The 26,992-nt window shown below is 52.0% G+C and overlaps 1 protein-coding gene across 4 annotated transcripts in view; it reads right to left on the bottom strand.

The window, feature by feature from the left end:
- The window catches only part of pard3bb (par-3 family cell polarity regulator beta b), a 74,078-nt gene that overhangs the window by 14,444 nt on the left and 32,642 nt on the right, over positions 1-26,992 (bottom strand). For 3 of the 4 annotated variants that reach the window (XM_067257638.1, XM_067257631.1, XM_067257614.1), the window contains 3 exons: positions 22,968-23,081; positions 22,564-22,851; positions 14,970-15,090 (listed from right to left, as the gene is read on the bottom strand). In XM_067257638.1, coding sequence (XP_067113739.1) covers positions 14,970-15,090; positions 22,564-22,851; positions 22,968-23,081 — 523 coding nt within the window. The remainder of the gene's footprint in view (positions 1-14,969; positions 15,091-22,563; positions 22,852-22,967; positions 23,082-26,992) is intronic. The other variant, XM_067257623.1, reaches the window with a different exon arrangement.

Consider the following 26,992-nt stretch of genomic DNA (forward strand, 5'->3'; position numbering starts at 1 on the left):
CCTCTGGTTCCCTACCTCGTTCTATTTCACCCTCTCTCCATCTCCTCTCCTCCTCATCTCTCAGTACTCTCTGCTGTGCCAGTCAGCATGACTTTTGTCAGCATGACTTTTGTCATTGCTGACACCATCCTAATTACCCTGAACATAACAGCTTTATAAATTATCCTCCGTTAGGACCCCCCCCGCCCCCCCCACAGAACTGCACGATACTGCAGAGGCGCAAATCCAAGCTTCACAATTCAAAGTCGCTCTTAATGCTTAATTCCAAATGTCAAATAACATCAGCGTCCTTGCAGAGGAATAATAAAAAGCTCAGAAATGTCACATGCTCCAAACCTCCAACATCTCAGCGCAATTAACCACAGAGAAGGTCAATCTGTGAGCGTACGCACGCCGCTCTTAATGACTCGGGCCATCTTCACATATTAAACCCCCGAACGGCATCTCAATATCTGTTTTATTTATCCCCACGCATTGAAATGGCAGCGTTTGTACATGGTGGGGGATTGTAAATGTTATCTGGGAGCCGGGCGTGCGACCATGCCCTGACTGGCAAGACACAGAGAGAGAGGCTGGCTGACCTAGTCTCATTGTGACTGTTCATACGTGCTTATGTTCTTACGTTAAGACTCTCCTGGAATATATAAATAATAAAAAAGACACAAATAAAAAGGATGAGGCTTTCTCCGGGGCGCTGACATTCTCAAAAAGTTGGGCGATTGTCCCTCCCCCCTCCCTCTCCCCCGCTCTTCCTTGGAATTCACCTTCCTTTGTTCTCCTAATCCCCGCCAGGAACTTTTAAGTCGGGAAGTTTGGGAAGGGAGGAACGCAGGGAGTGAGGGCTGGAGACGGGAGAGAATAGAGTCTAGCTGGGTGGCAGACGGGGGCTTAGAGCGAGGAACCATTCCCAGTTCCGTTACCCCCCCCCCCACACACACACACACCCCTGCCCTCTCTCTCTCTGTAGCCCACCCCCCTCCCCCCAGCTCTTATCAGGCCTACCTTGAGGACGTTCAAGGGCAGGCTGAGCCAGGGAGCGGAGGAGGAACAGAGAGCTGCAAGAGTTTAATGCTGACATGCGGGGAGTGTCTAATCCCATTCAGCTCTGCTGCCTATCTCTCTCTCTCTCTCCCTACCTACCTGCCTGCCTGCCTGCCGCCTTCTCCCTCAACGCTTATGTCCTCCGGAGTGTGCTCTGGTTCAAAACAAGTGCACATTTCACCGAGCCCCCGTATCTCCCTGGCTATCGGTGGGTATCTCACGCTTTGACTCCTCTGGGTGAGGGAGGAGGGATGCCTGGGCTGATCTCTCCGTCGCTGCTGATAGGGCATTGGCACGTTGAGAGATGGGAGTGTCTTGCCCTGGTCCTGATAAATCTCAGCTGTGGTGAGCCCTGCAGGGCGCTGATGGTTATATGATCTATATGTGTGTGTCGCAGTTGGGCGTGTGTGTGTGTGAGAGAGGCAGAGTTATATTTGTATATGTGTGTGTGTGGGTGGTTGTGTCAAATCATACTTGTTTGTGTGTGTGTGTGTGTGTGTGCATATCTGTATGAGGACGAGTCATACTTGTTTGTGTGTGTGCGTGAGAACGTGTCATACCTGTGTGTGTGTGTGTGAGAGAACGTGTCATACCTGTGTGTGTGTGTGTGTGTGTGAGAGAACGTGTCATACCTGTGTGTGTGTGTGTGTGTGTGTGTGTGAGAGGCAGCAGGGAGCAGCTGGCCTCTCTGGCAGGTTAGATGGATGTGTAATGTGATGGAAGCGACACTGCTCTCTCTCCCTCCAGGAGATGATTGCTAGAGAACGCCGCCTGCTTTCAGTCCAGCCTCCACAACTCCTCCCTCTACCTCGCTTAACCTCTTATCTCCTCTCATCATCTCCCTCTGCCTCTCGTCTTTCTTCTCCCACCCCCCTCACCCCTCCTTTCCTTTCCTCCCTTCCCCTTCCCCCCCCCCTACTCTCCTGACATTTAGGTAAAGGGCGTGGCCAGCATATTAGATTACAGAAGGTCAATGTGAACCAAAAGGTCTGAGAGCACCACAAACCTAACCTGTTATTCTACAGTGTAAAGGCAGATGGGCCTAATCTCGTTAAAGGACAAAGAATACAGTCTTCCTTTAGATGCACCTCTATAGCAACCGATATAAATATAGAGATATAACACTGCCTTGATATGTCATCTGTGGGCTGTCATATGACAGCATGGCAACAGAGAGGTATTGAGGTGCTGAGGTAAACTGGGGTAAGTGATACTAAGAACACTCATTACACAAGATTATAATCAAGAGCACCAAGCCCGGGTACATTACTGTCCATCACTCTGACTGCTCGGATAGAATGCGAGTGTGTGCGTGTGTTTGTGTGTGAGATCAAAAGAGAGAGAGAAATACGCTTAAAAAGTGGATGAAAACGATGAAAAAAACAAAACAGTTGGTTATTGTGTTCAATTACATGCTTTAAAGGGAGCCGGAATCCAGTTGCTACGGTGAGTGTTACTCCTTCTCTGGCTCCAGATCTATAAACAACAGCAGTGTGCAGTCCAATCTCACACTCCTTAACTGATACAAACACTCTGACCCACATTCTGGAGCCTACACGACTGTTCAGAGGCCCGTTGGTAAAACGCAGGAACTCTACGGGGTCTCCAGCAGAGTGGGGCAGGGGCACCACTGGTCAGGCGAAAGTTCGCTGACCCCTGACCTACCGAGTCCCATTCTGAAGCAATAGCCCGCCTAGTCTAGATTCTGCCCACCCCAGAAGGCCAATTAGCAAGGCTTTTACTGGGGAGAGCGTCCAATCAGAACCCCTAGAGAGAGCAGCGTGTGTGAACACACAGATGGCAGTCACACAGAGAGGTATCAGATACAGGGAATGAGAGTCTAATGTCTCTTCCAAAATGTTCACAACACAGGCAGTGTTACAGACAGGAAGTTTTCAGGTTCAGTCCCAGAGGGGTGAGTCAGTGCTCACTAACACAGAGACAGGGCTGAGAGGAACATCCAGGGAGGGGGTCTGGGTCTCTGGAGGCTCCTGCCTCACTTCCTCCCTCCTGCCTCACCTCCACTCCTCCCTCCTGCCTCACCTCCCCTCCTGCTTCACCTCCCTTCCTGCCTCACCTCCACTCCTCCCTCACCTCCCCTTCTGCCTCAGCTCCCCTCCTCCCTCCTGCCTCACCTCCCCTCCTGCCTCAGCTCCCCTCCTCCCTCCTGCCTCACCTCCCCTCCTCCCTCACCTCCCCTCCTCCCTCCTGCCTCAACTCCCCTCCTGCTTCACCTCGCCTCCTCCCTCCTGCCTCAACTCTCCTCCTACCTCCTGCCTGACCTCCCCTCCTCCCTCCTGCCTCAGCTCCCCTCTTCCCTCCTGCCTCACCTCCCCTCCTCCCTCTCCTGGACTGATACGGACCATGATGATCATTTCAGTTGGAGAAATGACATTTCATCCATGAAATTTAGATGGGTAAAGTACACTCAGCCGAAGCCAAGCAACTGCTACTGCACACACACACACACACGAACACACAGACTGACACATACACACAGCACCCGAGATGACTGGTCACACCAGTACTCAGTGTTTAGCCGCAGCACACAGGGAATGTGTCAGCAGTTTCAATACGTTCATCAAAATGACACACTGTTGCGTAAGCCTAATATCTGTCTTCTCTCATAGCTGCTCTTCATATCTGTTTGAGGTGGGAGATTTGCTCAGAAGCAGGAGGCCCTGGCTTCTGGAAGATCCTCTGGACGAGCTCATCTGATTGGCTGTTATCTATTCTGGCCATGCCAGGGTGCTGAGGGGTGATAACACTGCTCTGCCCTCCACTCCTCTCTCACCTCCCCTCTTCTCCTCTCCTCTCACCTCCCCTTCTCTCCCCTCCATTCCTCTCCCCTCCACTCCTATCCTCCACCCTTCCCTCCCCCTTTCTCCTCTCCTCTCCCAGTCAAGGCTGTGTGTGAGAAGGTGATGAATGTGAGTACACACATTCTGTGTTTTAACAGTGTCCATTTACCATGCCGAAAGAGAAAGAACCTGTCCCAACCTTGACTTTCTGTCTGCAAGCATGTGTGTGATTGTGTACATGCGCGTGTGTGTGTGTGTTTGTGTATGAGAGATACATTACAAAAACCATCATGGGAGAGAACAGAGGATTGAGTTGTGATAAAAAAGACAACCGAGCGCAAGGCAGACAGACAGGTAGATTGACAGACAGACAGGTAGATTGACAGACAGACAGGCAGGTAGATTGACAGGCAGGTATATTGACAGACAGACAGACAGAAAGGCAGGTAGATAGACAGACAGGCAGCCAGATTGACAGACAGACAGGCAGGTAGATTGACAGACAGACAGGCAGGTAGATTGACAGACAGACAGGCAGGTAGATTGACAGACAGACAGGCAGGTAGATTGACAGACAGACAGGCAGGTAGATTGACAGAAAGACAGGCAGGCAGACAGGCAGAAGCAGACAGACAGGCAGTAGGACACACAGATCGTCAGAGAGCATACAGCAGCAGCCTTACAAAGCCTGTACCAATGATGACCATCCACTCTGCTGGAGATAAGCTCTCACAATGACCCAGACAGGGTGGTCAACATTCACTGCCAACACACCCGTTCACACGACAGAGACACGGAAGTAGAGAAATAGATTAATGTTAGAGCCTTTTCAACGGAACATGTAAGTCCAATAGTTCTCTCTTACTTATGTGTGTGTGTGTGGTGTGTGCGTGTGTGGGTGGGTGTGACCTTCCAGAGTGGAGCTGAGCAGTTTTATATTAGAAAGAACAAGGGCAGAAGATCTCCCGTGGACGGAATTCTCATTCCAAAGTGTCAGACTGATGTGTGTGTGTGTGTGACTGAGAGTAAGTAACCAAGCAAGGGGCTCAAGGCCTGACGGTATTTGACCAGTTTAAGATTGGTGGAGACATATAAGGAGGAGAACAGGAGTGGTGGAGAGAACAGGAGTGGAGGAGAGAACAGGAGTGGAGGAGAGAACAGGAGTGAAGGAGAGAACAGGAGTGGAGGAGAGAACAGGAGTGGAGGAGAGAACAGGAGTGGAGGAGAGAACAGGAGTGGAGGAGAGAACAGGAGTGGAGGAGAGAACAGGAGTGGTGGAGAGGACAGGAGTGGTGGAGAGGACAGGAGTGGAGGAGAGAACAGGAGTGGAGGAGAGAACAGGAGTGGAGGAGAGAACAGGAGTGGAGGAGAGAACAGGAGTGGTGGAGAGGACAGGAGTGGTGGAGAGGACAGGAGTGGTGGAGAGAACAGGAGTGGAGGAGAGAACAGGAGTGGTGGAGAGGACAGGAGTGGAGGAGAGAACAGGAGTGGAGGAGAGAACAGGAGTGGAGGAGAGAACAGGAGTGGTGGAGAGAACAGGAGTGGAGGAGAGAACAGGAGTGGAGGAGAGAACAGGAGTGGAGGAGAGAACAGGAGTGGAGGAGAGAACAGGAGTGGTGGAGAGGACAGGAGTGGTGGAGAGGACAGGAGTGGTGGAGAGGACAGGAGTGGTGGAGAGGACAGGAGTGGTGGAGAGGAGAACAGGAAGGGAGTGGAGGAGAGAGGAGAGCCAGGTGAGCTATCTGTAGATCTCATTATCCCTCAGTACTGGCTGACATTCTCCTTTACCACATGACCAGGCAGTTGGATGCCCATTATACCCTGGTGTCATATAAGACATGAGAGAGAGAGAGCAGGAGAGGGAGACAGATAGAAGATAGTTGTGTGTCTATATATAATATATATATATAGAGAGAGATAGAAAATAGACGCAGAAAGAGATATAAAAGATAAAAGGAAGCGTTGAGAGGGAAAGAAATGGATAGAGAGAAGGCGCAGACATTCAGAAACAGAAGAGAGAGGGAGGGGCAGGTGACGAGCAGCCACAGCGCGGCCATCAGGCCAACCAGGCACCAGCTAGACAAGCAAGGTCAAAGCCAGACACTAATCACATTAAAATTCCTCAATTACGACAGAACACATGTCTCACTCGCTCTCTCAACCCCCCTTCTCCCCATCCCTCTCTCCCCGTCTCTCTCTCCCTCTCCGAGGTCAGACAGTCATGTGATGTCGTTCTTTCCCTCCTGACCTGTCTGCAAGCATGACCTACAGGCCCCTCCTCTCTCACTCTCCATCTCTTTTTCCATTTCTTTCTCTCTCTCCCTCCCTCTCTTACCTCATGTCGGCTCTCTCCTCTCTCTGACTCATCTAATCTCCCTCTCCTTTCCCGGTTCCCAGGAGCCTCTGCAAGACTCCTCATCCACATATGACACTTCAGACATTACCCAGAATTCTTCATGGACATCCCCATTGCCCTGGTCTCACTCTCTCTCTCTCTCTCTCCCAGGTCTCTATTTTCCTAACAACCCTAGTTACTGTCACACAAAACATAGCCGGCACCGACACATTCTCAACTATAGCACTATATTTGGAAAGACCAAAATGGAAAGGCCGAGTGCAAAATGCAATCAGACTGTAGAGTACACATCTTTGTGTGGGTCTGTCACCACTGCCTCAGGGCTTGGCCAGGTCCGTGTGACCAAGGGCATTCATTCTGACATCTACAACCCCCCCCCCCCCTCCCCTCCTCCCCCGGGGCAGCAGGCCTCCAGCCCCGGTCCAAGCGCATCGTCTCCCAGCACGGGCGGTGAGGGAGCCGCCGCGGTCGGCGGTGTGGTCAGGGGGGGGGGGGGGGGGGGGGGGCGGCGGGGGCTCAGCCGTCACCCGCTCACGTCGTGTCATCGCCCCCGCCGCTCCCTCAGGAGACCCCCGGGTGACCGTGACGAGCAGTGTGTCCGCGGGAGACGGAGCCCGTTCTTCTGTAGCCAACGACAACACTGGAACGCTGTGCGGATTGGCTGCCTGTCTGTCCGTCCATCTGTTTAACTTCTCAGGGGTACCGAAGCAAGCCGACCGTTCAGCCATGGTGCGGAAAGGTGGGAAACTGGAGGAACGGAAGGGGAGGGCAGGAGGGGGTTGGAGGTGGTGAGCGCGAGTGAGGGCAGGGGTGTTGGGTGAGGGGCGTGGGAGCGGGAGGGAGGGGCTCGGACTAGGAGTGAAGCGTGTCCGTCGGCATGACTGCTGTTTTTGTTCTGATCTCGGAGGTGATCGCATCATGACTTCAGAACCACGGAACGTTAAGTGGGAATTACGGCAGTTGGTCGGGATCAGTGCCGGCTCAGTGGACTGCTGGAGCGGGCCACATTCCTGTCCTGTGAGGCGCGGTAACAGAACCACCTCGTTAAGACCCAGAACCGGGCCTCACACACACCCTGGAGGTCAGCACCTCTGTATCAACCATCACCATGGTGACATCATCCTCCTCCTACTGTTACACTCCCATTATCATTATTACACCGTTCTTTCTTAGAGTGCAGTTCCCACTTATACTACCAATCATACAGTACCAGTATCATTTTACAGTACCATTGAAGTGTTCTGAAAACATCCTCCCTCTGCAGATGAAAGTGTAACTCATGTGTTGGTGTGCGAGGCTGGCCCCAGCAGTCTCGTTGAGGACACTTTATTTATGCCTCCCTCTGCCCCTGTGGAGCTGCCAGATTAGAGAATCATTAATATGATGCATGTTTAATGCCTGCTCAGAGCACAGGGGCCGCCTGGCAGCAACCAGCAGTCGAATGGAGCCGTCCTTCTCTTTTAACACCCACCGGCTTTTACGACTGGGACACGCGCACCGTACGCCTGCTGGTCCTGTCCTGACACAAGCTGGGCTCGCTGGCCTTCCGCAGTGCTGTCTGTGTGTTAACCAGTCAGCGTGGAGGAGAAGAGATGAGCTCGATTATCCCCTGTCCTCTCCCTAAGAATAACAGACATAACGCCCCACCCAGCACAGGCAGCTGAGGAACAGCATAGCGGTTGTTTTGGTGGTGTAAGGAACCCTCTCCCTTCCTCCTCTGCTTCTCAGGATCAGCAGTTGCTGCTGCCGTTCAGGATGAGTCACAGGTGGCACCTCATGATCACGAGGTGTTCTCCGGCAGAACCCTGCTCTACTGCATCAGCGCTCGGGGCGGTGGTGTGTTTTTGTTGTTGTATGTGTGTGTGTGTGTGTGTGGTTATGTGTTTGAGAGCATGAATGTGCGTGTGGGAGGGTTGCGTGTATGGCCGTGTGTGCTTGGCTGTGTGTGTGTGTGTGTGTGCGTGTATAATGTTGTAACACATGGTGGTCAGGAGGATCATTCCCGTTTCGCTTCCTCATCGGCTGAGTCAAAACACAGGAACCAAAACCACGACACAGGTGCCATGGAAACGTCCAGAGTATCTGCATTTCCCCATAATGACACAGTTCATTAAGGCTCACAACAGGCTACTAGTTAAAAACTTTCTTAAATTACACATTTTCAACACTGAAAGTTTTTCCAAGACTCGACCTCTGACCTTCCATGACTCAGCAGACTACACAAGCAGGCTGATCTTCTGAAACAACAGCAGCATCTCATGGCAGCGTTCCATGTGAGGTGATGAAGGGCAGAACTGATGGAGTGGAGGCCTGGGGCACCACAGAGAGCTGCTAATACACACACACACACACACACACACACACACACACACACACACACGCACACACACACACACACACACACACCCTCTCCCAGCCCAGAGAGGTGATCTTAGCCTGGCTTAACTGCCCCAGCAGCAGCAGTGGAGGCTGGTTTTCCATGAGCGAGTCCCTGGTCAGGAAGGGTTAGCGTTTACACTCGCCTGGCGGCCATGTTCTAATATGTTTATAATCATCTGGAGCTGGCATGAGGAAAACACGGCTGGGTACGCCATGGAGATGTCGTTAGTGCACATGCTGAGGAGACCACAAAGACCTCGCTTCATTTTCTCTTTCTTTTCTTTCTTTCTTTCTTTTAGTTTCTCTGTTGGTCTTGACTGTTAATATTCTGTCTTGGTTTGTTCTTTCCCCCCCCCCCATTTCTTTCAGTTTCTCTTCCTCTCCAGCCCAGATGTTTATTCACCTTTCTCTTGCTCTCTCTCCCTCTCTCCCACACTCCCTCTCTCTATCCCTCCGGTCATCTCTCTGTCCCACAGACCCTGGTGCTAGATCTTCATCAGGTCATAGGTTCCTCCCAGCTCAATAAGGAAGCCTCGTTGAGTCCATCAACGTGAGAATCAGTGGGAGAACAAATTCTCCAGCCCTGTAATCTGATCAGGATGGAGAGGTGATGAAGAGGGCTGATTATCACCTCAGAGATCAGCCCTACAAAAAGCCCTTAGCTCCCATTGGCCACGGCAGCCAAGGGGACAAGGGTACCACCTTCCTATTGGCTACTGCAGCCTCTACCACCTTTCTTTTGGCTACTGTTGTTACCAGTACATTCCCAAAACGTGGCTTTCCTAATTACTGTTCTTTCTCCATAGGTCATCTACTCTTCAGAAGAGAATAATTTAGGTTGTTTTATTTATTAGGTTGTTTTTCAACAGCAATCTGCCCAGTAGTGAATAACCTACATGTTAAGTAGAGCATCATTCATATGTACCTTGTGTCAAAACTCTGTGCTACGGGCTGTGGTGTTCATTTGGATAAGGCTTTGCACAAAGCTGTAACTCAGTAAAGCATATTTCTTTGTTTGCAATATACCTATACAGTAGGCTAGTGATCCTTCAAGATAGCCACAGGGCCAAGGTGAACTCCACAGAGCTTAGAGAAAGGTTTCAGTGAATCGATACACACAATGTCTAAAGCGTGTTCATTCTACAAATACTGTAACCTTCAATACTACCCTGAGTACGGTAACCTTCCATGTTGTCCCTCAAGTGTTGTTCACCATTCACACAACAACATCCTTCCTGGAACCTATAACAAGATAGACCTCAGATAAAGACTACATAGTGACAAGCACACACGCGCGCAAACACACACTTGCATGCACACACACATCTCAGTAGGAACAGGACATAGCTGTTATTTTTTATATCCTCTCTGCATTTCCTAGCAACAAAGAGTCCATTGACTTACAACAAGGCTGCTCTTTTATTTCCACTGCTCTGGTTTGGGAGCACAGTTTCAATCGCCTCGCAGGTATTTGGTGTTTAAAAAAAACATTTTCCTAACGTTATTGTATTAGCCAATACTCAGCGCAGGGCTAGCTGTGGCACTGTGCTAACTGTTCTCAGACTGGGGCCAGGTAACCAGGCCCAGATGTTCAGAACGCCAGCCCAGGATCTGCCCAGTCCTGGCTCAACCCTGTCCCACGCCAGTTATAGGTACTGGGTCTCTCCCAGTGGGAAACCAAAATTGGATTTCAGCCTCCTTTGTTTTCTGTCTTCAAAGCATGGTCTCAATAGAAACCCAAAGCAGTCAATTGTGTCAGTTGGTTTCTACTGTGTTTAAATGGAGACCTTCAACTGCGTGTTTGGTGGAAAAGCAGAGTGTGTGTTACTCATGGGACAGTGTCCGTATTTAGACAGAGGGACCGGGAACGTCTCGTGCGTGTCAATGTTCCAGTCCTCCCTCCCTCCCTCTCTCTCCTTCCCACCCACCCTCCCTCCCTCCCTCTCTCTCCTTCCCACCCACCCTCCCTCCCTCCCTCCCTCCCTCTCCTTCCCACCCTCCCTCCCTCCCTCTCTCTCCTTCCCACCCACCCTCCCTCCCTCCCTCTCTCTCCTTCCCACCCTCCCTCCCTCTCTCTCTCTCCTTCCCACCCTCCCTCCCTCCCTCTCTCTCTCTCCTTCCCACCCTCCCTCCCTCCCTCCCTCTAGCCTTTGTACCGCAGGCTGAGTCAGAGCTGGTGCATTAAGACTGGCGTTCCTGTGAGACGCTCCAAACAGAGCTCTCTGACCCCCCCCCCTGTGTGCCCCCATTCAGATCCATTTCCCCTACTCACCTTCCCTCCTGACTCCCCATACTACCCTTGAGAACACCCCCCCCCCCCTCTACTCTACATAGGACCCTGGGGTCAGGCTCATGCAGATAACGTGTTGAATCAAAATGAAATTGTTAAATTTATGATTAAGATGGTGTGCTTCTGTGGAAGCTCTGCATCAGACTTTAGCTCAGCAGGTTGTTGCTGTGATGAGGATGATCCAGGGTGGAATCCCTTCCCAGAATGCTCCAAGAAGCAGTGGCTTCAGCTGCAGCATTCCTGAGGTAACAACGTTACGGGATCCTAAACACTGTCACAGGACCGATGGATCTGGGGACGGACTGGGACGCCACCATCTGCAGACCCAGAGTCCCACAGAGAGTAGGGGCGAGGAGAGAGGAGGAGAGAGTAAAGGGGCGAGGAGAGAGGAGGAGAGAGTAGGGGCGAGGAGAGAGGAGGAGAGAGTAAAGGGGCGAGGAGAGAGGAGGAGAGAGTAGGGGCGAGGAGAGAGGAGGAGAGAGTAAAGGGGCGAGGAGAGAGGAGGAGAGAGTAAAGGGGCGAGGAGAGAGGAGGAGAGAGTAGGGGCGAGGAGAGAGAACGAGAGAGTAAAGGGGCGAGGAGAGAGGAGGAGAGCAACAGTAAGAGCCATCTCTTGGTTTTCACAGACTATTTAGTCGGAATTCATTAGGGGTGAAAATAGACTGTTCTAATTGGTGAGTCTGCACCGCAGCAGCTGTGAGACGGAGGGCCTGTTGGACACAGATAACTACAGACAGACTGACAGACGGGCGGAGCACTGACACAGAAGCAGGTAAAAAGGCAGCCAGACATCGAGTCTGGGAGGAACACAGGCAGGCTCAGTCAGTCAGTATGCGTCAGCAGAGCTCTCAGTTCCACATCGGGCATCCACCACTCTCCAATCTCATCCCTGACATCATCCCCTCTGACACAGGGCCTGTCCAAACACACATCCTCCATAACCTGGTTAGACACTCTGCTTCATCCGGCCCCCCCTCAACATGCCTACAGCCAGTATGAAGTCATGTTGACTCCCCTGCAAGCATGGATCATCAACCCACCCCCCCCGCACACCCACCTACAACCCTAACTCCCTTAACGAGTCATCCACGTCATGAGAGTTCCATGATTGCAGCTGCTGTGTTCCGATGCTCACTGACGGAGACGACCTCCGGGATACTCCCTGCCCTGTGGTTCTCTCTGCACTTCTGAGTAACAGCTCCAGATGACTCAACTGAAGCCAACAGGAGCTGAGCGGGTTCTGGCCAGCTTAGGGACATCAAATCATGCAGCTGCTGCATCTCCACCTTTAAACACCATCATGTCTTCTGTCCACTGAAGATTCTCAGTGCCAGAGAGGAAGGGGTCTGTGAATGCTGGTGAAGCAGACCAGAAGAGACCTGAGGGAGATTCCTCTCTTCTCCCCTCCCCTCCCCTCCCCTCCCCTCCCCTCCCCTCCTCTCCTCTCCTCTCCTCTCCTCTCCTCTCCTCTCCTCTCCTCTCCTCTCCCCTCCCCTCCCCTCCCCTCCCCTCCCCTCCTCTCCTCTCCTCTCCTCTCCTCTCCTCTCCTCTCCCCTCCCCTCCCCTCCCCTCCCCTCCTCTCCTCTCCTCTCCTCTCCTCTCCTCTCCTCTCCTCTCCTCTCCTCTCCTCTCCTCTCCCCTCCCCTCCCCTCCCCTCCCCTCCCCTCCCCTCCCCTCCCCTCCCCTCCTCTATCCTCCCCTCCTCTCCCCTCCCAGCTGTCTCATATCACTGTGATGTGTTGTTACAAGGCCAGCATAATGAAACTACTGTCAGAGGATCTGTGCACTGGGGGAGGAAGAGGGGGGGGGGGGGGGGGGGGGGGGTGGTGAGGGTCGACCAGGCCAAGAGAGGAACCTTGGAGCTGATAAGAAGAAGAACATGGCCTGGCCTTGGCTTCCAGCAGAACAGCCCCTCCCTGACTCTTGTCCCCGCCCTGACCCAGGACAGACTGCCTGCTGTGACATCATCAGCAGAAGCCATCTTGTCTGGGAATCTCAGTTCTTCCACTCGTGGCATTCCATCCTTACTTAGGCAAGCAGAAACAACTAGAGCTCTGGAGACAGAGCTTCCATGTTGAGACAGAACTTCTCAGTGACTGCTCTGCTCTTCCAAAACGTCATCTTTATCAGTGACTGCTCTGCTCCTCCAAAACGTCATCTTTATCAGTGACTGCTCTGCTCTTCCAAAACGTCATCTTTATCAGTGACTGCTCTGCTCTTCCAAAACGTCATCTTTATCAGTGACTGCTCTGCTCTTCCAAAACGTCATCTTTATCAGTGACTGCTCTGCTCTTCCAAAACGTCACCTCTCTCAGTGACTGCTCTGCTCTTCCAAAACGTCATCTTTATCAGTGACTGCTCTGCTCTTCCAAAACGTCACCTCTCTCAGTGACTGCTCTGCTCTTCCAAAACGTCACCTCTCTCAGTGACTGCTCTGCTCTTCCAAAACGTCACCTCTCTCAGTGACTGCTCTGCTCCTCCAAAACGTCACCTCTCTCAGTGACTGCTCTGCTCCTCCAAGACGTCACCTCTCTCAGTGACTGCTCTGCTCCTCCAAGACGTCACCTCTCTCAGTGACTGCTCTGCTCCTCCAAGACGTCACCTCTCTCAGTGACTGCTCTGCTCCTCCAAGACGTCACCTCTCTCAGTGACTGCTCTGCTCCTCCAAGACGTCACCTCTCTCAGTGACTGCTCTGCTCCTCCAAGACGTCACCTCTCTCAGTGACTGCTCTGCTCCTCCAAGACAACAGGGAATCATCTCAACACTCCAGAAAACACACAGGTTTTGTGTGTGTGTGTGTCTGTCGGCAGAGAAGCTATTATAGTAGCCTGTTGATTTAGCTTTCCTTGCCTATGGGGAGCGCTTGCTGCTGACACTGACACACACACTCGCATGCATGCTCACACACACGCCAGCATTGCCTTTTGTCTTCATAGCCTCGTTGCTAAATTGTCTCAACACTAGATTACACTGGAGTCAGAATGACTAGCATGAAAAACAGTCATCCTATCCATCACAATGAGTAACCCCCCCCCCCCCCTCTCCCCCAAACAGGAAACAGATACCCCTCGGACTTCCTCTTGTCCTCCCTGATAACCACTGCCCTCTGTTCTCTGCCTCTCTGCCTCTAAAACAAACAGATAAATAATCACCCCTGCTCTAATTATTAAATGCGTCTTCCCTAATGAGCCTGCTCGTTAGCTGCAGTGATTGCTGTTTGCCAATGGTTTTAATTTGATCTTTATGTCCTCCCGTTACCCCCGCTGACTACTAATCGGCCTCTCTGTAGTAAACAAAGAAACTTTTTCTCATTTGGATGAGAGAGATGGGCCCTTCACTATTGATCTTCCACCACCACAGATGGGCCTGGTCGTGAAAAACACCTGGTATTGTCTAGAACCGCGCAGAGGTTAGATCTGAGAACAGCTAATCCTACAGCTGGACATGGCTCCCGGTAGTGAAACCTGAGTGGAGTGTTTTGATTAATGCGACGCCCTGTGCTTAACCAAACACAACACCCTCAGAACAAGCCCGGAAGAGGGTTAGCTCTCAAAAACCACGCGCACACACACGCGCAGATCCTTCTGGTCATCTGCGACAGAACCCACGGACGTGCGGGCTGGCGGGGAATGTTGTCATTCGCCCCAGCTAGCAGGGAGAGTTTGTTAAGAGTCTGAGACAGCAGGATATTCATCAGATTAAACATCCAGACAGAACACCGCCACAGACACCACTGGGCCGCTGGAAACACAAGCTGCTTTGAAGAGATATGTCGGAGCATAAACAGTTCCTTGGGCTACTGTGCAGATCCTACAGTCACAGAGAGAGTGATTCAGCTCTGCTACCTTGGAGAGGCCTTGGTGCCTTTGTGGCAGCGCGGCACAGATGGCGAGGGTTGGAAGAGAGGGTGATGGGGGGGGCAGGAGGGGGGCACAGTGGAGCTGATCAGGTTGATGTGCCATTCACCCAGTAAGGGTGATGGTTGTGAGACAGCGTGTGTGTGTGTGTGTCAGTAACTTTCCAGGAGTGTGTGTGGTAGTCACCCAGGGTTGGCTGTACAGTATTTGAGCGTGTGTGTGTGTGTGTGTGTGAGGGACTCACCCGGTGGGGGTCGTACTCCGGGCCTCGGCGCCGGGCCTCCAGCTCCTCATAGGCCGGTGCTGCTCCCTCCCTCCGAGCCTGCTGGTACTCCCTCCTCAACAGCTGGATACGGTCCACACTGCTGCCGACACACACACACACACACACACACACACACAGAGAGTGTGTTAGAGACAGATATTAAGGACATCATGAAACGTTTTTTTCATCCAGGGGTGTGATGACCAGCCCCCCTCCAGTCTCCTCCAGGCCCGTGTAGCTCTGCAGTACAGCACGGCAGACCCTCGCCTGGTCTCAAAACCCACCAATCACACGCTATATCTGAGACTCAACCAGCCAATGGGAGCACTCACCCTACATGTCTCAAACAGTGTGTTCTGGCACGTAGGCGTGGAAGTCTGACTGAGGAGATAAAACTGGGCCAGTCATCCGTCGCTGCCTCTCTCCCCGTTATAAACACACACGCACATAATCAATCTCCCTCTCTGTTTGCCATTGTCTCAAGACAAACATCAGCAGTCAGCGTGTCTGTCTGCCACAGGCACCAAGCGCACCAATCCCGGCAGGGTAGGCGCTGCAGTAGCACACAAACAACGCACAAGCATACACACACAGCCACACCCACGGTCACACACACAGACACACACACAGCCACACCCACGGCCACACACACATACACAGACACACACACAGCCACACACACACAGCCACACCCACGGTCACACACACTCACAGACACACACACACACAAAGAGAAAGAGACAGACAGAAAAACACACAGGAAACCGTGAAAGTCAATTAGATCTATGTGTCTCCCCCTGTGAGCATCCTGATAGCGTGGACGGTTGGTGAGAGCGTTGAGAAGCGACTACTGTGAGCTGTGTGTCTAGCAGCAGCTAGCTGGACGGCCGGTCAATGCAGCTGGCTCTGGCTCCAAGCTTCACACAGAGAGAGGATTAGATTAAGACAAAAACATTAGCCCGTCTTTTTTAAACCTCGTTAGAGGAGGACCCGAGTGCCAGACATTCCTGAGGGATGAGGCGGTGGGAACGGACTCGGCCCACACCGGCGACGCGCCAGCGACACGCCAAGGACATGCTAGGGAGTGAACGCAGGGCTCAGGGCCAGCGGAGCGTTACGGAGACGAGCTAGCGGAACGGAGACGAGCTAGCTAGCTCGCAGCCTGTCAGGAATCTGGACAGACTCTGACTCCTAGTGTTCCACACCAGGACCAGGGGCACAGCACTATGTCACGCAGACATGCCGGATTACCTCCATGCCTCCAGGGTCTAATGTCTATATTGGAGCCATCTATACTAGTCCCCTCACCAGGGCATGGGGGGGGAGGCATGGACGCTAGCATACGACATGTGAGGATGGAGAGAGAGACGGATGTGTACAGTAGCAGACAGGACAGATCTTCCCCCCCAATGGTATTCAATTCTACTGTATTCTCTGGTATTCTTTTTTCTAATTCAATTGTGTTGTGTTTTGATTCTATTCCGTTCTGTTATGTCATGTGTGCGTGCGCCAGACATGCTCTCATAGAGAGACAGAGTTGTGGCCGCTGCCGCCCTCTCTCTCTCTCTCTCTCCCTCATGCCTCCATTCCAGTGATGGAGGGCCAAAGACGAGCGGGTGTAAATGTGTGCCGGCATAGATCTTCCGCCCCTTTCCTCTCCCGCCCCCCCTCCCCCGACATCCCTCATGGCTAGTTTATGCAATTTATGAGCCCCCGTAAAAAAAAAAAAAGAAAGAGAGAAAGAGAAAAGGGCAACACACACACGTACTGTACATGCACACACAATCACACACACATACGTATCCACATACACACACAGAGGTATTGATTGGATCTGGGAAACAAGTGCTCCATCATAAAACTAAACTTCCATGACTTCACTGTTTAACAGCCAAGTGGCAATTAACAACAATAGAAGTGGGTTAGCGTAGCGCGTTAGCTTTGTTGTGTCAGCTGTATATCATCCCGTAGAACACTGATGGAAACAGCAGAAATGGGCAATGCTAATGCTAACTCCTGCGCTGCTGTTTCCACTCTCAAAGCTTCAGAAGATCCCTTTCCTGTTGTGAACTATTACAGCTGCAAAACAACACCCGTAAGAATGTCCAGCTATTTAAAATATGCAATCGAAATAGCGTCCCTAGATGTCGATACAAACACGCCCACACAATCCACCCACAGCAAGTCTGGAATCAATAACCTGCTGCGGGGAACCATCATTAAAGTAAAATATGTCTCAACAAGCCCTGCTTTTCATACAGTGGCCCCAGGCGGGTCACAGGTCTCTTAAAACCTGGTTAAGACTGCTGGGCTTGGACACTGTTGGACACATATGGAGAGTGGATGAGGACAGAGAGACGATGAGGAAAGAGGAAGCGTCCATGGTGGAGCGCTGAAGGCTTGGCTATGAGAGAGCAGCGGAGGATCGCGCTGGATCGCTGAGGAACCAGGAGGGGCATGTAGAACATGGCATGTAGAACAGGCTCTGCGTGGTGATCCCGACGGCTCCAGCATCCAGAACAGACTGGAGCTCCGGTGAGATCTCCATCTTCCGCCGGCATCTCCTGCAGCCTTTCTCTGGAACACACAGACGTGGGCTTGCAGTCGATCTTTGAGGGAGTCCAATAGGGAGTTGTAGTCTTTCTCTCCAGCGGGGTAGGAGTGTGTGCGTTCCCTGGTGTGTGCTTGAGAGAATGAGCGGGTCGTTATCAGCTGTGTAGTACATGTACTGGTGGTAGGCCTGACCACAAACAGCAGTCAATACGCAGCCGTCAAACACTGATACAATCTGTCTCTGCCGGCTGTCAGCGCACAGTTTGCCGCCTATGCGAAGCAACTGACTTAAAAGTGGAAGGTTTTTCTCTTTCGTGACGGTTTCCTCTCTCATTATCTCCCTTTCTGTATTCTCCCCATCTCTCTCTGGCTGGGAGTTTTGCTATGGTTGCTGGTTTCATCCCCTCTCTCCATTCTTTTCATATCTCTCCATCTGATTACTCCTCCGCTACTGTCTGCGGCGTGTTCCATCCCTTCATCCCTCCCTGCAAGACCCTCTCCAGCCCGCTGCGCTCTAATTGGTCGACGTTTTCTCTAATGAAATTTGACAACAAAAGATAGCTCCGTCTGACAGGTGGGCCGCCGCGCCGCTAACAGGAAGTGACACCGCTTTCTAAACGCCGTTTGCAATCGCGGCCGTAATTAGGGATGTTGCAGCCGCCATAACATCGTTTAGACAGGGTCGGCCGGGGGACGGTACCTCCGCGCAGGCGACGCCGTGGCCCCGATGACATGGCTGCTCTACTGATGAAACGCCAGCGACCACGTCGCCATCACGCACTCTCTCTCTGTCACATCTCTGTAACTACCTCGCCCATCTCGCCACGTTTCTCGTTTTCCCCTGAAAGCCTTAATTGTGCTTCTTAAATGAGAGAAGCCAGCCTCTTCAAGCGGTTCAGCTGGAGGAGCTAAAATTAGGGTGATGTGTTGAATACCAATCAGAGCTATTTAAGATGTTCCTCTGGAAGGGTTTGGTCGCTCCTGCTCTCAACCTCTCCCGACTCACAAAACCACAGTGCCACTCAGACCTGTTGCTAAGCTACCGGATGCAACAGTAGGGAACCATTAAAAGGATGGTTCCCCGTGTGTGTGTGTTTGTGCGCGTCTCGGTTGATGTGTGTGTCTCCCCGTGTGTGTGTGTGACGCGCGCGTACAAGCACGCACATACGTCCTTTGTGTGGAATATATTTTCAAGTTCTTGAGCAAATATGAGAGGCGGAAATCACAGAGGGAGAGGAGGTGGGGGGGAGAGAGACAGAGGGGAGGATGGAGGATGATGAAAGCGAGGGAACAGGAAGGGCCGAGGGAGACGAGTGCCACTTGTACTCTGCGCTCGAAATTAGCCCCAGTGAATCAGACCGACCGGGGGTCTCCGGAAGCCCTCCCCCTCCCCCTCCCGCTTTCCCTCATCCCCTGCTCTGGTCTGTGCCTCTCTCTCACCCTCCCGCTCATCCCCTGCTCTGGGGTCTGTGCCTCTCTCTCCCCCTCTCCCCCTGGTCCCTTCCACGCTCGCTCCTTATGATTATCCGTCCCTACATCAACCATCAAACTTTTTCTCTCTCTCTCCACCTCTGTGCTCTCACATTTAGACTTCCATTTGAACCCAGGTCCCCAGTCTGGCCACCTGCAGGAAGAGGAGGAAGAGGAGGAGGAAGACTAGAGGAACAGGTCTCAAGGAAAGCGCAGCACTTAGGCAGAACAGCTTGGCACACTTTAAAAGCAAGAGTGTGTATGTGTATGTGTGTACATGTGTAAATATGTATTTGTGTGTGTTCATGTGTGTGCGTGAATGTGTGTATGTGAGAGACAGAGAGAGAGAGAGAGAGAGAGAGAGAGAGAGAGAGAGAGAGAGAGGGAGGGAGGGAGACAGAGAGAGAGAGACAGAGAGAGAGACAGAGGGAGAGAGAGAGGGAGATAGAGATAGAGGGAGAGAGAGAGAGAGATAAAATGGGAGGGAGAGACAGAGAGGGAGGGAAAGAAAGCGAACGTACGCCGGGCGTCGTAGCACTCATTCAGCTCACAGAATGGCTGATTAATTAAGAGGGAGAAAAGCACTCCAGCGCTCACCCAACCAACACTAAAAGCTTTTCTTCCCCATCTATTGATTTCTATAATTATTTGGATGGCAGGCCCACTGGATTGCGAGAGAGCAGGAGAGAAGTCCAAACTACAGCTCCTCTCGATGGGAGAGAAGCTCTATTATCTATCTGAGGAGGTGCTCTGTGTGCTGCGAAAGAAAGGAACACAAGGAGAGAGAGGAGAGACGATAGGAGAAGAGGAGGGGAGGAGGAGAGGGACGGGGAACAGGTGACGAGAAGCTAGGAAAACAGGGGAGAGGAGCGGAGGGGAGAAGAGAGGCTAGCAGAGGGGAAAAGAAGAGAGAAAGGGAGAGCGGGGGAGCAGGCAGGCACACAGGGGAGAGGAGAGGAGGACTCGTGTTTTGTCCGCGTGATGTGGAGTGCCCTGGGTAGAGTGTGTTGTTCAGTCTTGTAGTTTGTGTAGGGCAGTGTTCATGGAGGGGAGCAGCTCTGTTGAATGGGCACCTCGTCATCCTGGCTCTACCTTTCCCTCTCTGAATGTTTCTTGTCTCTCTCTCCCCCCATCCCTCTCCTCTCTCTCCCCCTCCCTCTCTCCTCCTTCTCCCCCAATCCTCCCTATCCTCCCACCACCTCTCTCTCACCATCCCTCTCCTCTCTCCCCCCGCCCCTCTCTCCCAGGCCTCTCAGGGGACTCAATGATTACTTTCTAATTGGACGAGAGCGCCCTGGAGGTCGTGGTTGTTATAGTAACTTGTGGAAGCGCGCAGGGTCGGCCTCTTCAGTCATGGAGGGGCTGCACTTGGCCGTAGACGAAGGGCAGGGGGGGGGGGGCTCTTCAGAGAGCAGACCTGGGAGTGGGGGGGGCAACACAAGTACCCACTCTCCTCCACAAGGACCCCTCAAGAGCTGCCGCTCCTTTCATCCCTCCATCCCATCCGGCCGCCCCCAGCCTCCACCCTTCAGTCAGATGAAAGAGAGGAGCGGAGGAGAAGAGGTGCGTTTTGGGAGGGGGAGGGAGGGGGCTGGAGGGTCTAGCGTCCGGGCGATAAGAGGATGGAGGGAGGACGAGGAAGAATGGAGCTTTGTGGGGACTGTGGGACTGTGTGAGGGAGGGAGACACGGCAACAATGACAGGCTAGTCTTCCCCGTCGTCCTCTTCCTCATCCTCCTCTTCCTCATCCTCTCTGTCCAATGTCACAAGGGTGGTTTGGAAACCGTGCCACTCTGGAACCTTTGGACTCTCTCCTCAAAACATTTCCCTCGGCAGGGTTCTGTCAGAAAGTTGAACGTGAAAGTGTGTACTGTACAGGCAAATCCATTATGAATGCATATGATATGTAATAAATATCAAGTGTAGCTAGCGTGGCTATCTCCCCTCCAGATAGAGGGGCGACATTCATCACCACTTCCTGGAAACACAGCTCACAGAGCCTGGTGATGGAACGCTGCTCTCTGATTGGCTGGCGTTAATCGATAGCTGGTGGGACTGTGTCGAGTGTGTGTGCATTTGTATGCACGTGCGCGCGTGTGCACCTGTGTGTGTGTGTGTGTGTGTGCGCATGTGTCTTTGTGTGTGTGTGTGTTTGCAGGGGAGATAACCACCTTGGGGTGGTCTTGTCTCCCTCAGAGCAGCAGCAGAGAAATGAGGCCAGATTGGTGGATAGACAGACAGGAATATAGAGAGAGAATAAACACAGGAAACAGTAATATAGGAGAGGACAGTGTACACACAGGAAACAGTAATATAGGAGAGGACAGTGTACACACAGGAAACAGTAATATAGGAGAGGACAGTGTACACACAGGAAACAGTAATATAGGAGAGGACAGTGTACACACAGGAAACAGTAATATAGGAGAGGACAGTGTACACACAGGAAACAGTAATATAGGAGAGGACAGTGTACACACAGGAAACAGTAATATAGGAGAGGACAGTGTACACACAGGAAACAGTAACATAGGAGAGGACAGTGTACACACAGGAAACAGTAATATAGGAGAGGACAGTGTACACACAGGAAACAGTAATATAGGAGAGGACAGTGTACACACAGGAAACAGTAATATAGGAGAGGACAGTGTACACACAGGAAACAGTAATATAGGAGAGGACAGTGTACACACAGGAAACAGTAATATAGGAGAGGACAGTGTACACACAGGAAACAGTAATATAGGAGAGGACAGTGTACACACAGGAAACAGTAATATAGGAGAGGACAGTGTACACACAGGAAACAGTAATATAGGAGAGGACAGTGTACACACAGGAAACAGTAATATAGGAGAGGACAGTGTACACACAGGAAACAGTAATATAGGAGAGGACAGTGTACACACAGGAAACAGTAATATAGGAGAGGACAGTGTACACACAGGAAACAGTAATATAGGAGAGGACAGTGTACACACTGGAAACAGTAATATAGGAGAGGACAGTGTACACACAGGAAACAGTAATATAGGAGAGGACAGTGTACACACAGGAAACAGTAATATAGGAGAGGACAGTGTACACACAGGAAACAGTAATATAGGAGAGGACAGTGTACACACAGGAAACAGTAATATAGGAGAGGACAGTGTACACACAGGAAACAGTAATATAGGAGAGGACAGTGTACACACAGGAAACAGTAATATAGGAGAGGACAGTGTACACACAGGAAACAGTAATATAGGAGAGGACAGTGTACACACAGGAAACAGTAATATAGGAGAGGACAGTGTACACACAGGAAACAGTAATATAGGAGAGGACAGTGTACACACAGGAAACAGTAATATAGGAGGGGCCCCTGTCCACACAGGAGATGGTAATATAGATGTACAAAATACGAAGTACATACCAAAACACACACACACACACAGAGAACACATGCAGCCACACACGCTTCTGGATCATTTTGCTGCCAGTCCATTCGTTCAGATTCAAACTGCCCCATCTGATTGGCTCTGGAGGGAATGGCCAGACTCACCTGTCAGGGGAGACCGGGGCAGGGTGGGGCGGAGCCCTCTGCTTGTTGACCTTGGCGTACAGTCCGTCCAGGGCCTCCTCGGGGGCGGGGTGCAGGGCGTGGGCGCTGGCGGGGGGGCGCTGAGGGGAGGGAGTGCGGGCGGGGTAGGGCGAGCGGGGAGGAGACTGGTGGTCCCGGAAGTTGTTGATGCGTGCGTAGTTAGGGTCGCCGTCATCGTCCTCCACGTCAGGAGGAGGGCCGCGGCCCCGGGCCTGACGGTCTCGCAGCTCCGAGTGCTTGGCCTCGATCCTGACACACACACACACAGACACACACACAGACACACACACACACACAGTGTTGGTGTTCTGACAGAGAGAGCCGGGGTCAGGGCAAGGGGAGAGGCCAGCTGGCTGATCACCCACCTCTCTCTCTCCTCCTTCATCCTCTCCAGCTCCTCCTCGCTCAGCACCTCAGAACGCTGTCTCTGCAGCCCAGCCTTCACCTCCGCCTTCACCTCCGCCTTCTTCTTACCAAACCTGGAGGGACACACAGAGATATGAGAGGGAAGGAGAGCGAGAAGTCGAGAGAAAGAGAGAAAAGAGAGATGACTAGCTGACTAGGGCTGAAGATTCAGGAACATCATCATCAAAATGACACTAAATGTCAATGTAATTATCACCAGTCCACACTGTCATTCAGTGGCAGGGGAGTGTGTGTGAGTGTGTGTGTGTGTGTGGCAGTGATAGTGTGTATGATGAGTGTCGAGACCAATGTTGTGTTAACATGAATCATCTCCGCTTCGCAGGCCGAGTCATACACTCCATTCTGTTCTCACATCTCAAGTGTGTGTGTGTGTGTGTGTGCACAGATGGAGTCCGGCAGAGCAGAAGTTGTTGAACTCACTGTAACAATGTCAGATGAAACACAAGTTATGTCCCTCAGCCAAACACACCAGTGATAAGTCATAATATCACCACACACACACACATGAGCTAATCAGAACGATCAGAAAATAGATCTTACATTCACACAGTCTTCATCTACCAGTCCCCCATCTCCGAGCACAGCAGACAGTGTGAAGTCAGTCTGGCTGAGCAGACTACAGACACTAAGCAGTAGCAGTTCACTTCCCAGTTCACTTCCCAGTCCACTTCCCAGTCCACTTCCCAGCACTCTGCTGCTCAGCCCTCACGGGGGAACATCACATCTGATGGACTTGTTGTTGTACCAAGATAAACCCATCACTTGTAGTGCCGATGCTTGTCACCACAATTATTGCCGTTTTCTTCCTGTCAATCAAGACACTGACTTTTACATTGTGTGGGATGAACACATTCAAACCATTTTGGGGCATGCACCTGTGTGTGTGCGTGTGCACGCGCTAAGTGATCTCATGCTGCCGCGCTGCTGCGCGTGTTTGTCTTCTAGTGTTTTCCTCACAGCATGTTTCACTCATACTGTATCGGAGAACTGCACACACACTCACAGAGTTGTACATGGGTGTGTGTGTGTGTGTGCCTGCGTCACAGGAACAGATCCTTGGTTTCCCACTGTGACTGTCAGTGGGAGCTTCTCCATAGTTCCTCTCTTCATCTGCTCTCCCCCCCCCCCCCCCAGATCTCTCCAGACGGCAGCCTGACATCATGAGTCTGATGTCTGGTCCATCCTCACAGGTGGGGCCCCTCAATCACACAGTTCTACACCTGACAAAGGCCTGTGTGTGTGTGTGTGCGAGAGAGCATGGAAGTGTGTGTCTGTATGTATGTGACGTGCGCAAGCAGATCTGAGTCGTGTCTCTATCGACCCCTCTCTGCCATCAACGCCTCATCATCTCACACTGCAGTCACCGGGACACTGTTCATCACCCTGACGGACGTGGGCCTCAAGCCGGAACACGCAGTATGCCGCTGTGTCACACGCGGTCCAGTCACACGCGGTCCGGTCACACGCGGTCTGGTCACACAGTGCAGGCCTCCACACGTCACCTCTGACGGAGAGCCGGGTTCGAGAACCCCCTCTAGACGCCCGCTGAAGAAGACTCACTGTCAATAAACTGAAGAGAGTACCGAATACTGAATATTCCCCTGAATATCTCTCTCTCTCTCTCTCTCTCTCTCTCTCTCTCTCTCTCTCCCTCTCTCCCTCCCTCTCCCTCTCTATGTAACTTAATTACTATATTTATGTGGTTAGCGGGCTGCTATTTAATCCTGGCCTGGCTGCATTCTCGCCCAGCAGAGCTTGTCAGCCCTGTCATTAGTCCGGCTCCACCGCGGACAGGAGGGTCAGGTCCCACCGAGACTACCTGCACACTGCTAATGACGTTGTGTCCTTGGGCAAGGCACTTCACCCTACCTGCCTCGGGGGAATGTCCCTGTACCACTGTAAGTCGCTCTGGATAAGAGCGTCTGCTAAATGACTAAATGTAAATAACATAGGCTACTATACACCCCCTGGCCCCCTCTTAATTGATGAGGATCTGACCATTAGAGGCGTTTAAACCTACTAAACATATAATGACCCAACATCTGAACCTTGACCTTTACATGATTCATATTTATTTCATGTTTCACAGCCACTCCTGCATCAGCATGGGGCTCATAAAAGGCTGCATTATTAAAAGCAACATTCTGTGGTTGTTGTGAGAGGCAAAGAGCAACAACAATCTTCTATCTTCTGTGGTGCTGTCTGGGGACGGAGGCCTGTTTGAAATGCTTAATAGGGTTGGGGAGGCCTTCTTTCTTGCCAACACAGGGAGTGTATGAGTGCATGTGTGTGTGTGTGTATGTGTGTGTGTGTGTGCGTGTCAGGGGCAGAACTCCTCTCTTATTTCCTAATTAGAGCTACCTGCAGTGTACCAGCGATGCTGCTGTGTTTCCCTCTCTCATCCTCTCTCTCTTCCCTTCCCTTCTGTTCCCCTCTCCCTCACCCTTTTCTTTTCTCAGCCCCTCCCTCTTTTTTTTGTTTTACATCTCTTCCCCTCATTCCTCAACCCCGCCCCCCCCTCCCCCTCCCCCCAGTGGACTAGCCCGAGGGCCAATCCACACTGTGAGGTGAGAGAGGGGTTTCTACTAATTTAATCAGTTTTCCAACCTCCTGCTGTTAGTGTGTGTATTTCCGTGAGCGTGTCTCTCCTCGGTGTGACAAATCAGGACATCTCTCCGTCTAATACTGGCCTGTAGATCCCCCTGCAAACAGCTGTAGTAGCAGGCTTATGCCTTGAACCACTGTGTGTGTCTGTGTGTGTGTGTGTGTCTGTGTGTGTGTGTAAACAGCTGAAGTGAAAGGGTTAAGTCTCCAGCCTCCAGTGCACACACAGCCCAGAGTAGATCCCTAGTCTGAGATATAAGAGGGTCAACAGGCTGGCTGAGGCTACACAGATCCCTGCTGATGCAGGGGATGCCGTACAGTACACACACACGCGTGCGCGCACACACACACACACACACACAGAAGCAGTTCTTAACTCGACAGAAAGGGGGTGTAGAGAGAGTGAGCAAGGAAGACAGAGAGAAATAAAGACAGAGATAGGCAGAGAGAGAGCGAGAGAGAGCGAGACAGAGACAAAGTGTGAGAGAAAGACAGGCAGAAAGAAAGACAGGGAGAGAAACAGTGAGAGAGACAGAGATAGAGTGACAGAGGGAAAGGGTGAGATAGAGAGAAAGAGAGAGAGAGATAGTTAGATAAAGAGAGGGAGACAGAGAGGAAAGTAGTTGCGGAGGACACCTGCAGACCAGAGAGAAGCCTGGCTGGTTTCATTATCTCTCCCAGCAGACCCTCTATATTCATTACTGTCTGTCCTGGGAGTCTGGACACACACAGACACCACACACACACACACACACACATCACACAGCCATAGGCATGGACAGAAGGAGAGAGGAGGAGAATTGCAAAGAAAGAGAGAAAAGAAAGAATTTGCACACCAGGGAGACACGGACAAACTCGCCCTCACAGAGAGAAGAGAGGGAGGAGCCAAGAGGAAGGAGGAAGAACGTTCCAGGCTCGGGCGACGCAGGGCACGAGGAGGAGGAAGAGGAGGAGGAGAGATGTAGGGATACAAGAAGCCATGTGAAAGGAAGGAAGCGAGCGTCCGTTCTAATCAGGCAGGGAGATGGCAGCGGGGCGATGATGTCACAACGCCACCTTTGACCTCTCCCGCTGGCCGGAGAAATAATGAGACGGCATTGTCATGGCAACCGAATGGGTGCCAGTTCTGGAAAGCGAATGGACCAATCAGAGGACATGGGTGCGGAGTCTCGGGGGTGAAGATCCATCACCTGTGTCTTCACTAACCACCCCAGTTTAACCTTCACACATCCAGGGCCACGAGCCGAGCACCGTTAGCGAGCGGATGCACAACCTGATTAGCGTTCGGCCACGGGAAAACCCGCTTGGGGGAATAATCAACCAATTAGCATGTGACGTGCGTGCAAAAGAACGAGTGATT

This window comes from Osmerus mordax, chromosome 2 (assembly GCF_038355195.1).
Source record: "Osmerus mordax isolate fOsmMor3 chromosome 2, fOsmMor3.pri, whole genome shotgun sequence".
Lineage (NCBI taxonomy): Eukaryota > Metazoa > Chordata > Actinopteri > Osmeriformes > Osmeridae > Osmerus > Osmerus mordax.